The 13,746-nt window shown below is 29.1% G+C and overlaps 1 protein-coding gene and 1 pseudogene across 1 annotated transcript; one reads left to right on the top strand and one right to left on the bottom strand.

The window, feature by feature from the left end:
- Positions 1 to 716: 716 nt before the first annotated feature.
- LOC123884550 lies at positions 717 to 1,331 on the bottom strand (annotated as a pseudogene).
- A 1,809-nt stretch (positions 1,332 to 3,140) lies between these two features.
- Positions 3,141 to 12,846, top strand: LOC123884549 (transcription factor bHLH35). Its single transcript, XM_045933664.1, has 5 exons — positions 3,141 to 3,336; positions 3,623 to 3,788; positions 4,445 to 4,678; positions 6,325 to 6,495; positions 12,296 to 12,846. The coding sequence occupies exons 1-5, from the start codon at positions 3,263 to 3,265 to the stop codon at positions 12,383 to 12,385; spliced, it is 735 nt and encodes a 244-aa protein (XP_045789620.1). The 5' UTR covers positions 3,141 to 3,262; the 3' UTR covers positions 12,386 to 12,846.
- The last annotated feature ends 900 nt before the right edge of the window (positions 12,847 to 13,746 follow it).

The following is a 13,746-nucleotide window of genomic DNA, read 5'->3' as shown; positions in this document are numbered from 1 at the left end:
AAAATTTCTAACTATTAAACTACCTGACAACAAAAAAGGCGTATGAGTCACTCGTGTTGTCCACGGTGTATTAATTAAAGGGTAAAATATGTTTTGAGTCCCTACTTTTATAGTGAGTTTTAGTTTTCATCCCTATAAAATAAAATCACTTGTTTTCATTCGTACAATTTTTTCTTTTGTTTTTAGTCCCTAATGAACAAAATTTTGACATGTTAATGTCAATATTATGTTCAAAATGGTCTGTATTATGTCTATATATCATGTTAAACCTATATAAGTCCATATTATGTTATAAAAATGTCAAATTTTTTCCCATTAGGGACTAAAAACAAAATAATTTTTTTTGTAGGGGTCAAAACAAGTGATTTTATTTTACAAGTACGAAAACCAAAACTCACTATTTGTTTGGTTTGAAGGAAAGAAAGTGGAAGGAAAGAAAATTACGGAAACCAATGGATGAACTCATTATCTTGTTTATATAAATAAATAAGATGCCCTTTTTATTCAAGTAATACCGAATGCAACACCTCTACAATACATATAACAAAGACAACAAAAATCCCCATAACACTAACATTCAGTCTTAACCAAATCACATACATGAAACTAGTTAAGTCTGTGTGCAGTAATTGAATTAAATAAAAACAACATGAAACATAAAATTCTAAATATAATTCAATGATTAAGGGCATATAAGGTGCATCTACACCCTCAGATCAAAAGAATCCAGAGGGTCCATATCCTCCTTGGCCTCCCATATTGTTGAAGCCAAACAAATGAGGTTGGAACAAGAGATTCTGAAAAAATTGTGTCTCAAAAAATTGAGCCTGTTGAGCTTGTTAAGCAACAAGTATCTTCAAATCCTCCAAAGATTTCTTGAATATTTCAAGTTCATCTTTGTTCATCCCATCAATGGGACAAGCCCACCAATGTTGAGCCTGATTCATCTTGAGCATCTGATTCAGCTCATCATTACGCCTCTTCTCGAGGTCTAGTGTGTTGTTGAACATAGTCAACTGAGCATTGAGCTCATTCACGTTGGCGCTACGTTGAGCCTCAATGAATTGCATGGTTCTACTGTTTTGAGGTGGGACGAGCGAGAGGTAACGATCTATGACTGTATGAACATTGGGATGACCAAAAGAAAATACCTTCTCACCAGGAGAAAATAAAATGAGTGCAACATCTGCACCACAAAGAGTGCAAAGTTCACTAGCTTTCTTGAAGAGCCTGCTACGGCGCTTCCAGAAAGTCACTTGCAGGTGTTTCTCATTGCTCATCTTTTTTATCTCAATCTTTTGGCGACCTCGGCCTTTCCTTCGGCTCGACATGGCTTAACCATAAAACGATAAAAGAGAGAATGAAAGGGTGAATGTGTTTGTGACTTTAGAGTAAGGAATCACACATTGAAATAGGGTGTGAAGGAGTAATCTTATAGTCAAATTATTTCTATATTAAATCATATTGTGATGTGGCTAAATATACGCAGTTCTCTTTTTTCAAATGCTGCACCTTTTTACTAGATTAAAATATTTTCTAGATCGAGAGGTTTTCATCAAATCCCATTTGTCCATGGCTTATATGGTAGCTAATTCAATGTAAAAAAAATAATGCTCCTTTGCCAAGAATATATTATCTTTTAAGTTAATATATATTCTGATAAAAAAATCTTTTTTAATTTCTTTAATTACATATATGGAAATTGGTTTATTATTTTTTGCAAATAATTAAATATGCCTCGTTGTTTATTTATCATTTAATGTTAAATTTCGTTCAGCTAATCCCAGAACTTGATTTAGTATGACTTCTAAAATAATTTAATTTTTTAAAGGAATGATTATCTTTAAGAATGATTATCTTTAAGTTAATTTATTAAAAAAAAAAAATTCACATTACATGTATGGAAATTGATTTATTGTAGTTTGCAAATAATTCAATATTTCTCATTATTGTTAATTTATCATTTAATGTCAAATGCCATCCAGCTAATCCTAGACTTTGATTTATTATGATTTCAAAAATAAATTAATTTGTTAAAGTAATTATCTTTAAGTTAATTTATTCTGATAAAAAAATCATTTTTAATTTCTTACATTACATGTATGAAAAAAAAATTACGCTTTATTGTTTATAGTTTAAAATATTAAAATTTATTCAATGTTTTAATACTATTGTATTTCTAAAATTAAGTTGAAAGACATCCTTGGCATCTCTCATATATATGATTACAAGGTATATTTTCTTACTAAGTATCTTCACGTGTAATTAGAGAGATTTTTTTATTTTTTGTTAAATAGTTTAGTGGCTAGAAATTCTACTATTAAGTTGGATAAGTGGGGTGTCCAGTCTATTTCTTCATGTGACTTATGTTCTTCACGTAGCATTCAGACCCCTCGGTCCTGCATATAATATGCGATGTCCCTTACCAACTGAATTACGCTCATGAAGACAGAGATTTTAATCTTTACTTTTTTTACAAGAGTTAAATCTTTACTTAGATTCATTTAATTAGTTGATTTTTCTCCTAACATATATTTGTTCATATGTAACAATCGAATCACTAACTAATTAAATACTTAACTCTAGTGTTGAAGATTTATATTTTGAAGTATGTTTCTTTCGATGTCTCATATTTGAATATTTCTATTGTCAATTTTTATGTTGAATTAGTCCATACGGAACAAATTAGTCCTATCGGCTCAATGATGAACATTAAGATTATGTTTCTCATATTAATCAATCTTTGGACCCACCAAGTCTTAAAATAAACAACTGATTTTTATTTTTATAACCAAACATGATTGAAGTTTTGAGTACATATTAATAATAATGTTGAAAGAGATATAAATATATAATTTAAAATAAACTCAATTAAGTCATGGAATTAGAATAACAACTGTAGTTAGAGTATATTACAATTCACCCCATGTCCTATGACGCGGTATCATTGACCAGCTATACTATACTATTAATTGAACGGTTTGGATCTTTCTAGGAAGCAACAAACACAAAAATTCCAAAGTTGAATAAAAGCATACTACTATAGTACATAGTAATAATTACTTTTTTTTATTTTTATCCTAAGTTTTAATAACACGTGACTAAATTCCATCACACTATATATACACACACAAAGTAGCTAGGAAAAGCAAAAGACACCAAATAAATCAAGTACCTTAAATTTCCTTCAATCAACAAAGTATCATATTCATCATCATATAATTAATATATATTCTCTTCTTCATTTTCAACTTTAACAACCATGGAGAATATTGGTGATGAGTACAAGCATTACTGGGAAACCAACATGTTCCTCCAAACTCAAGAACTTGACAGGTAATTTACTAAAATAAAAAAAAAACTTCTTAATTAACGAAATTATTTAGAGGTACAATTAGTGAAATTAAATTGATTAGAGCTAGATTTAAAATATATCCTACGTACTATTAGTTGTGTTTGCGTTACAATCCTTATATTTCAAAGGATTGTGGTTTAATACAGTTGATGCGACCTCAATTGAGCTTCTTTTTTTTTAATTAACTTTGAATTAGGGTCGGTTTGTTACAATTAAGTAAAGTGATTAACTAGTGTTGATAATTGAGATATGGTTTTGTGGTGGCAGCTGGGGATTGGATGAAGCTTTTTCAGGATACTATGATTCAAGCTCTCCTGATGGTGCAGCTTCATCAGCAGCTTCATCTAAGAACATTGTTTCTGAAAGGAATAGAAGGAAGAAGCTTAATGAAAGACTCTTTGCACTTAGAGCAGTGGTCCCCAACATTAGCAAGGTAAACATCACTAATTAATTTGATGGCCCATTAATTATTAATTAGTTCTGAATTTTTGGGTGAAATTTTACTATAGTTTTTTTTTTGTAAGTTATTTGGATGAGGGGTACTATTTCTTTGTAAGGGTGCGTTTGATCTGCTAAAAATATTGAAGGCTGGATTTTTATACTCTGTTTGATTCAGAAATTGGTTATGGAGGACAAAAATAACTAACTAAACCATAAGATAATTTTTTTGTCCATAATACAACTATAAAAAATATGAAAAATATTCATTTTATTTTCAAATATAAAAAATATTTTTTTTCTATTTCTCCTATGCAATTTTGTCATATCCTATATTATCTTGTTTAATCATGTACTGTTCTATCTAATACTTACTATTTTTAGAGACACACTCTTAAAAAAACAAAAATATGTATCTAGCTCATATTTATACCAGATACATATATTTTGTTGCGGAGTCAATAATTAATATAATATGACATGGTTGATACTTAATATAGGTAGTTGAATTTTTTTAAATATGCAGTTAGAAATTCAATTTCAGAACTTTGTCTATAACATTTTTGGGAAAATATTGACCCTCAGTATGAGTTTAATTAAGTACTTTGAAATGATTAGTCTCTAACATTTTTGGGAAATTACCTTTTTTAGATGGATAAGGCTTCAATTATTAAGGATGCAATTGAGTACATACAACACTTACATGAGCAAGAGAAGATTATTCAAGCTGAGATAATGGAACTTGAATTAGGGATGCCAAATAATATTAATCCAAATTATGATTATGATCAGGAGCTTCCTGTGTTGCTAAGGTCCAAGAAGAAGAGAACAGATCAATTATATGATTCTGTCAATTCAAGAAACTCTCCTATCGAAGTCCTTGAGGTTAATTGGCCCACTTTCTCTATCATTACATTTCTCTTGCTTTTCTAGAAGAATCACAATGAATGAATATAGTAAAAAATTATATTCCAACTCAAATACATGAGTTTTTAATATGAACAAGATTTAAAATTATTAACCAACAAAGAATTTGTTCAAGTGATAATAGTCGATTCCTGATTCATACATATCGAAAAAATTTGGTTAGAAAAGGAAGAACTTGCCTTATGTGTCCATAAGTTCTCCGACATAGATTAATCATCGCTAACAAAATATCATGGTAACCAAAAAAAATTAAAATTAAAATTATTATTTTTACATTTGCTCTCCATATTTTATTAGAATCAAATTCTTTTTTTTTTTTTACTAAAAATGATAAGAATTCATTTTTGGACTATTTTTTAAAGATTCATATTAGATTCACCCAACTCATATAGTACAAAATATATAAACTATTTATTTTAATAAGCAAACAAAATTTTCATGATAAAAATTTCATCTTATAATTTCAAAAGACGAAGTTGAAGTATATTAGAGACAATTGTAAACTAACATTAATTAATGTCACTTTAATTAATAATAATTTTTCATTTTCTATTTTTTTTTAATAATTTTTCATTTTTTTTTTAATTATACTACATCGATCAATAAATATAAACAAATACGAGTATAAGATGCAAAACCACACATGCACCTAGGATGCTGTATATAGCATAAAACTAAATAATGACTATCACCACAAACTAGATCTTATATAAACACTGTTAGATCAAAGTTTATTTAATATGGACTTCTTAAAAATAATTCAAGAGTCAGTTCATAGCATTTTGATAATGAGATCTACAGTTGACCCTAAATTGCTAACATTTATCTATAAAAAAAAAATATATCCACCTTATTATTTTCAGCTTCATATGAGATGTAACAAGTAATTCAACTGATTGAACTAGTGATACTAAGGATTAAAAGAGTTTGAGATCAGAATTCAAGTTCTGATAAAGTATAAAATAACTAGGCAAAATTACATTGTAGGTCTTTTATTTTATTTTTTTGTAACACTTTGGTCCTTTATTTTTTTTGTAAGATTTTGGTCCTTTATCTTTTATTTATAACACTTTGATCCTTTATTTTTTATTTATTTATAACACTTTAGTCTTTTTTTTTGTAACGTACTTTGGTCCTTATCTTATTTATTTATAAAAATTAAAGGACCTAAATGTTACAAATAAAAAACAATAAAGACCATAGTATTACAAAAAAAATATAAAAGACCAAAATATTATAAAAAAAATAACATAAATGACCTGCAGTATAATTTTGCCAAATAATTAATATAACAATATACTAACGATTTATATCTTACTAGCACGTCCACCATAAAATTGACCTCATATACTAGTATTCTATTTTTGAATTTTGGCCCCTCATTCTAATAGCAAATCAAAGTCATCCACATTATCTCTACCTAAACCCAAAAAAGAAGAAAATATTAAACAATAGAGAGATTACAAAGGCATCACCTCACTCTTGTATTATTGATGCTAAAGAATTTGATGTGGGGTATTAACATTAAAATTATTTTATAATATCTTTAGATTTATAAATTAAGTAATTGATTATGAGAACTTTTATTATATGGTGGAGTGCAGCTTAGGGTGACATACATGGGAGAGAATACAATTGTAGTGAGCTTGACATGTAGCAAAAGGACAGACACAATGGTAAAATTGTGTGAAGTGTTTGAATCTTTGAAGCTTAAGATTATTACAGCCAATATCACTTCCTTTTCAGGCAGGCTTTTGAAGACAGTCTTCATTGAGGTTAATTTCTATCCTTTAATTTCACTTTCTTACTTTTGTTTTTCAAAGAAATTTAAAATAAAAAAATAAATCTTTTTTAAATATGATTTATCTGACAGCAAGGCTGTATACAATTCAAATCCATAACAAATTAATGAGACATCTATCTTGTTATTCAACTATTCAAAATTATTTTAAATTAGAAAATTATTGTTAAACCATTTATTCATATGACTGGATTGTTAATTAATAGTTTCGGTGTTAAGAAGTCTTACATTGAATGTAAAATAGTCTCTACATGTGTTTATAAAATAGATCGAGATAATTCTTATCTTACAAGTCAGTTTTGTAGGGTTGAATACTTGAATTAGACCCGAGTCCCAATTTTAAAATGGTATAAGAGTCTTTCCAAAAACTGTTTAACCACCTGCGATCAAATTTCCTCCATCGACATATCTATCATTTAAAATCTACACATCAAACTCAATTATAATAGACATGAGTCATTACAAGAAATTTGATTTTTGGCAGCGCCTTTTTTGTTACAAGTCGTTGGCAAAACTACATTTTTTCTAAAAAGGTAATTTTTTCCAACGACTTGTAACAAAAAAAGACGCTACCAAAAATTAAATTAGAAATCTCACATCTGATACGAAAGAGTCTCTACGTAAACTTCTTTGCTTAACTTATGTAGATACTATCTTTGATGCGAGACTTCTTTATTCTTCCCACAGTGTCTCTTTAAATTTTTAAATATTCACTATCAAGCACGAAAATTATGAATTATAAAAGACAAAATACAATATTACAGCTACAATGAGGGCCCACATGCTTCAAAATCAATAGCCACTTTTACAAAAGTGGAAATAATTATGGAACACCCATTAGTATTACTTGATTAATGAATATTTTTTATATATAAAAAGGCAATCATGAGGGGCTCTAACTTATTAGAATAGTGAAGATCTTTTATATAAAATAAAGAAAAATGTTAAATAGTATTCTATGACACTCTTTAAATATTTTAAATAGTATATTTTTATGAAAATTTTATAAAAATATATGAAATTAATGCATTGAAAATTGAAATATTTTATATTTGAATAAATAATTTTTTTAAATAAAATTCTTAAACAGTGTCTCGAAACAATAATTAACCCTAAAATAAAAAAAGGTCATCATGAGAGGGCTCTAAACCACATAATGTTAGAATTAAGTCAAGTGAGAAATAGTGACTTTTTTTTTTTGGTACAACGAGAAATAGTGACTTTATTAATGGAAAAATGGATGGCTGAATCACAATAAAATAGTATTACGTATTTTAAGGATGTATTTTATTTTTTTTTTGGCAAAATTTGAGGATCGATGTATTTATTCTATTAAAAAATAAAAGATTGAATATAATAACTCGAGTTTTATTATGTTTGATTTTACGACAATTTTTATATTAAAAAAAATTGGAGTGTAAGACATGGGACAAAAAACAAAAATTATTGTTTAAAATAACTTTTAGTTTTTTTTTTAATCGACAAAGAGAATAAAATAAAATTATAAAAGTTAGCCGCTCACTACCTAGATAAAAGTCATAAAACAATCAAACCATAAATAACAGTACAGCTACATCAAATCCAATCCCTTACCCTAATATATTGATTAAAAAATTCAAAGAGAAAATTTATTTTTTAGATTCATTGAGAATCTAATGTATTTTGTTATGATTATGGACTAGATACATTAGATTCTCAATGAATCTAAAAAGTAAACATTCTCTTATATTTGGGACCGGATGGAGTATATTATAGTTATTTGATATACGAGCAACAAAATTGTTATACATCTAAATATTTACGAGACACAAAAATGTTATTAATGACTTTTAAACTCGTTTTAATAAATTCACAACATTGTAAACATTTTTAATTAATTTCTTTTTAAGTAATCTAGTAGCTAGAATTTCACTTTTTAGGTGAATAGGTGAGAGAATCAATGCCTGTATTTTGATTCTTGCATATTACATGCAGATTTAGTTTATATATACAAACAATATAAAACTATTTTGCACATGTATCCAATCAAATTATCACTTGTAGACATTTGAGACTATATTTTAAGAACAAGCCTATAAAAATAATTTCATTACATACATATTTTAAAATGTTTTATTTTTTTTTTGTTAAGTACGTAGCCTAGTGGCTATAAACTTCATCCTTAAGGTGGACACTACAAGAAAACATTCATTTACCGGCGGAAATTACTGGCGGTTTTGGCCCTCAGTAGCTTACTGGCGGCCTAAGCCCCCAATAATTATATAAAACCGCCACAAACTTAAAAAATAATATTTTTTAATGTGTATAGGAATTTACTGGCGGTCCTGGCCGCCAATAACTTCCTTTGGAGTTAGTGGCGGTCCAGGCCGCCACAAAAAGTGTGAGAGGAGGCATTTACTGGCGGTCCAGACCGCCTGGAATTATCTTGGGAATTAGCGGCGGTCTAGGCCGCCACAAAGTTGGGGAAAATTCAAAAAAAAAAAGCTGGCGCGTCTTGAAGATCGCACAACATTTATTGGCGGCTTGGACCGCCACAAACGAGGCGAGAACCAACCTGGCGCGTCCTGGATTTCTGGAACATGAATTACTGGCGGCCTAGGCCGCCGCTAACTTGTTGAAATTCAAAAAAAAAATACCGTTGTCATTTCCTAGGATTTTGTGGCGGTTTTGACCGCCAATAAGTTGCAAGCCAGCTTCGACCATATCACCCTCCCCATCTATATATACATTTCATTCACTCCATACTCTCTTTTACACAATCCATTATCACTCTAAAAATTCTCCAACATATCTCTATAAATTCTCCAACTCTTTATCATTTCACTTTTGTTCTTTACTTGTGTAAGTATTTTTTTTTTAATATTTGATGTTTATATTTAGATGATAATTTGTGTTTAATGTTTGTGTGATCTTTTAAACTTAGTAATTTTTTCGTTATTATTAAAATATGTTAGTTTTACAAAAAAAAAGTTCATTTTTTTTCCGAATAGTATATGTTTAATAACTTGACCATGTGCATGTCATATACTAATTTTGTTTTAATTTTTATTTTAAAAAAGTTAAATATTTTTTAAAATAATAAATAATGATGTTTTATAAATTAATAAACAAATTACTTAAAACAAGTAATTTTTCATTTAAATAAAAAAAAACGTTTTTTAAAATAATAAATAATTATGTTTTATAAAATAATAAAATAAACAATTATGTCATATAATTAATGTACTTAATTATTAATTTTTTAAAAAAATATTATATGATAATTCTGTTTTATATAAATAAAAAAATGGCACAAATTTTTAAAAATAATAAATAATGATGTTTTATAAATTAATAAACAAATTACTTAAAAAAAAGTAAACTTTTTATTTAACTTAAAAAAGACGTTTTTAAAAACAAAATAATTAATTAAAAACGTTTTTTTTTTAATTTGAGACAACATTAGTGGCGGCTCAGGCCGTCACTAATTATTCAAAAATTTTGGCCATTTATGGCGGTCCAAGCCGCCAGAAAATATTCAAAAGTTACGCGCCCTTGTATTTTGCGGCGGTCAAGGCCGCCAGTAATTCTTATGGTCTTGACATGACCGTTACTCACTTGTGACGGCCAAGACCGCCAGTAATCGTCGCCAGTACAGTTTGCGACGGTCTTGGCCGCCAGTAAAGCTACCAACGCCACATTTACTGGTGTTTTGCGACCGCCAGCTGGTCGCCAGTAAATTATGACTTTGTGGCGGATTTTGCCTCTTCTAGAGGGCTTTTGGCCGCCACTAATTGCTTGTTTTCTTGTAGTGGGATAAATGGGATGATCGGGGTTCGAACCCCGACTCCTGCATTTATAATGCAATGTCCCTGCCAACCAAACTAAACTTACGGGACTAAAAATGTTTTATACTATTAATGCATAACAAATAATCTCATCAAACTTTATCTACTTTTCAAAAGTATTAAGTCTAGGGTTCCCCTAAGTTTATTTTCCTAGAAAGGAAGGGGTAGTACCTTGCATCATGAGAGGGGACATAAACTAGAATTGTAATAAATTTGAAAACGTGTTACTCATTCTTCTGCACAAGTGTACTATGTACTATGACTACTATTTGCATGTAAGCATGTTAAATTCGGCGTGACTTTGACCTTGTGGCGAAGTTATGTTTTTCACGCACGTTTTTCACTTCTTGTTACTATTTTTATTTTCTAAACTATAGTTCTAAAATTCTATTAATGGAAATCGTAAGGGACATAATTATTGCATAGTGTGAACTTCCACCAAAGCCACTCTTTCTCTCACACACACTAAAATGTCGTTGAAATCGTTGCATATATGAACATTATGTGATCAATTCTGCTAAAAAATAATTGTCGTTTAGCTTGTGACTAATTCTAATTGATCGATCAATCTTAATCATATAGAAATTGACTATTGCATATAGTGACCATGATTGGTCTATAAATTTAGATCATATATAGTGATATGATATTGTACGTCTTTTGTTCAAATTTAAATCTGAAATTTCAAGTGTGGTTGAATTTTAGTGACACTTGTCGCTTTGTCTATGGATAAAAAGATAACTTCTTAGTTATATTGAGTATTCTACTTTAGTATTAGTACTAGCACACACCAACTTAGAAGAAGGGCTTAAATAAGTATAAGAATATAGACATCAAATTTAGGCCCACAAAAAAGTTAAAAAAAAAAATTAAAAGAAAAGTGAAAAAGTCACATCGGTTAATTTTTTTTATTTTTTTTATTGTGAGTGTGTCTATATATAATTTACTTGGACTTCCAATATAAGTATTTCTCCCAACTTAGATGATTTCAATTTCTATAAATATTTTGATTCTCATCAAATCATGTGGAGTATAGTATAGTATTTCATTTATTTCTTATTTAAAATTGTTTTTTTCTTATTTAAAAAAATTAAAGACTTATAGCAACCAAATCAAGTAACAGGATTTTGTGATTTAAGAATTCAATATAAAATCATACATCGATTGATTCTTAGCATTAGGTAGTTAGCGACAAAATGTAAAAGCTTTCTAGAATGTGAAATTTTTGTTAAATATATTTTTTTCTTTTGTTGATTTTTATATTTCTCAGATGCATCGCGTTTGCGTGTCGTTATTATTATTATTTTATAAGAGATCTGTCATAGTATTATATTGTTAAAAGAAAAAAAAGAAAAATAGAGATCTGTCAAAATATATATATATATATCTATATATATATATATATATATATATATATATATACACTCCTATAAAATACAGTATAAAATATTGTAACCAAAAAAAAGTATTATAAAACATATATACTCCTATAAAGCTCTCTCTCTCTCTCTCTCTCTATATATATATATATATATACACTCCTATAAAATACAGTATAATTTACCAATCGTTAGTTGGTTCAGTGGTGATTGACGCTGAACTTGGTAGGGAGGACCGCGGTTCGATCCCCCGCAACTGCGATCGGGAGGGGACTGGAACCACTTGATGTCAGAACCGACCCCCGAACCAGATTCAACTGGTGGTGAAAAACCAAAAAAAAAAAATACATATTCAATTGGTGGTGAGAAACCAAAAAAAAATATACAGTATAATTTATTTAAACAAAAAATAGCTTCCCATGAGTTTAACAATATTTTATATGGAGTGGTTGTTCAAATCCCGAACACTCAACTTAATGGTGAAATTTTTAGTCCCTAGACAAATCTTATCCAGTATATATTACTAACATGTGCATTTTGTGTTGCCTTTGCTTTTATCATTTCACAGGCAAATGAAGACGAGAAAGATCTATTGCAGATAAAGATCCGAACAGCCATTGCAACTCTCAATGATCCTTTAAGTCCTATGAGCATCTAATGAAGTGCATTTATATATATATATATTTATCATTTTCAAGCCACTAGTATATAAGTATAGTGTTGAGAAACTGTGGCTTTTAGGTTTTGATAGGAGTCCCTTATTGTGTGTTCTTATTCCTGTTCAATGTTCTAATTATTGAGGAGCTTTGCTAAGTTTGTAAGTTTTCCTCCTTTTCATCCATATTTGTGTCGCTTCATGTATGCTTAGTATAATAATCAAAGCATAATGGACCTATATCGATGTCGATGTTCCGTGGTATTGGTGGAGTATTTACCGGGGGTACTGCAAAATATGTGGGAGCCCCCCTCAAACGGAAAAATAAAATTTAACGAGGATTTAGTTCACCCTACACGTAGACAATATAGATATCCTGCTTTTATATGTAATATAGAGTTGTATGTAGCTAACGAAAGTCACGATATTATATGTGATTGTTCCACCAAAAAAAATTTCTATTAGTTCAAAACGATGGATATGTAAAATCTGAATAAGTGATTGCCGACTCTATTAAAATTCCACATTGTTAAAAATTTCTCACATTTTTTTCCAGACCCCCAAATTTCTATTTTTATCTTCAACTCAGTTTGAAATTTATGTTCCGAACCAAGATAAAGTTTGAAATGTAGATTCCAATTCAATTTTACATTGACACAGACACACAGTTCAAATTTTATATTTCGAACCATTTCTAACGTTTCATGTTTGTAGTCACTATCTTTGATCTTGTTAAATTCTATGGGTTGGATAGGATTCATATAGAGGATGCCAATGAATTATAGAAATTTTCTCTTTAGGATGATGACATATGGAACTAAAGAGAAATTTTCAAGGTTGAGTGTATAATCGACGAATTGGAAGAAACAAAATTGGGAGTGGAATTAACAGAGAGAGTTGTGTATATTAACCTTAAGAATAATGACGTCATTTTTTGTTGCAACTGAACAAAGCAATGTGGTGATAAGATCGTAAGAGAATTGTTCAGTTCCTCAACACAAGGAATGAATCGTTTGAAATATAAAATTCGAATTGTGTTAATGTAAAATTGGTTCATAATCTATGCTCCGAACTTTGTCTTGATTCATTTTGAGCTCAATTTTAAAGGTAAAAATGAAAATTTGGGGGGCCTAGAAAAATGTGGAGGCCTATTGAGAAATTTTGAGTAATCAGTTAATTTAGTCCATAAACTATCACTTTCTCACCAACTTAGTCCCTAAACTATTAAAACCAACTAAAAGGTCCCTAAACTATATTCACATCCTTCAATTTAGTCCCTAAACTATTAAAACCAACTAAAAGGTCCCTAAACTATATTCACATCCTTCAATTTAGTCCCTCGGTTAACTTTTCCGTTAAGTGAC

Source organism: Trifolium pratense, linkage group LG5 (genome assembly GCF_020283565.1).
Source record: "Trifolium pratense cultivar HEN17-A07 linkage group LG5, ARS_RC_1.1, whole genome shotgun sequence".
NCBI classification, from domain to species: Eukaryota; Viridiplantae; Streptophyta; class Magnoliopsida; order Fabales; family Fabaceae; genus Trifolium; species Trifolium pratense.
Note: the sequence above shows the minus strand (reverse complement) of the source record. Positions and strands in the feature narration are given on the sequence as shown.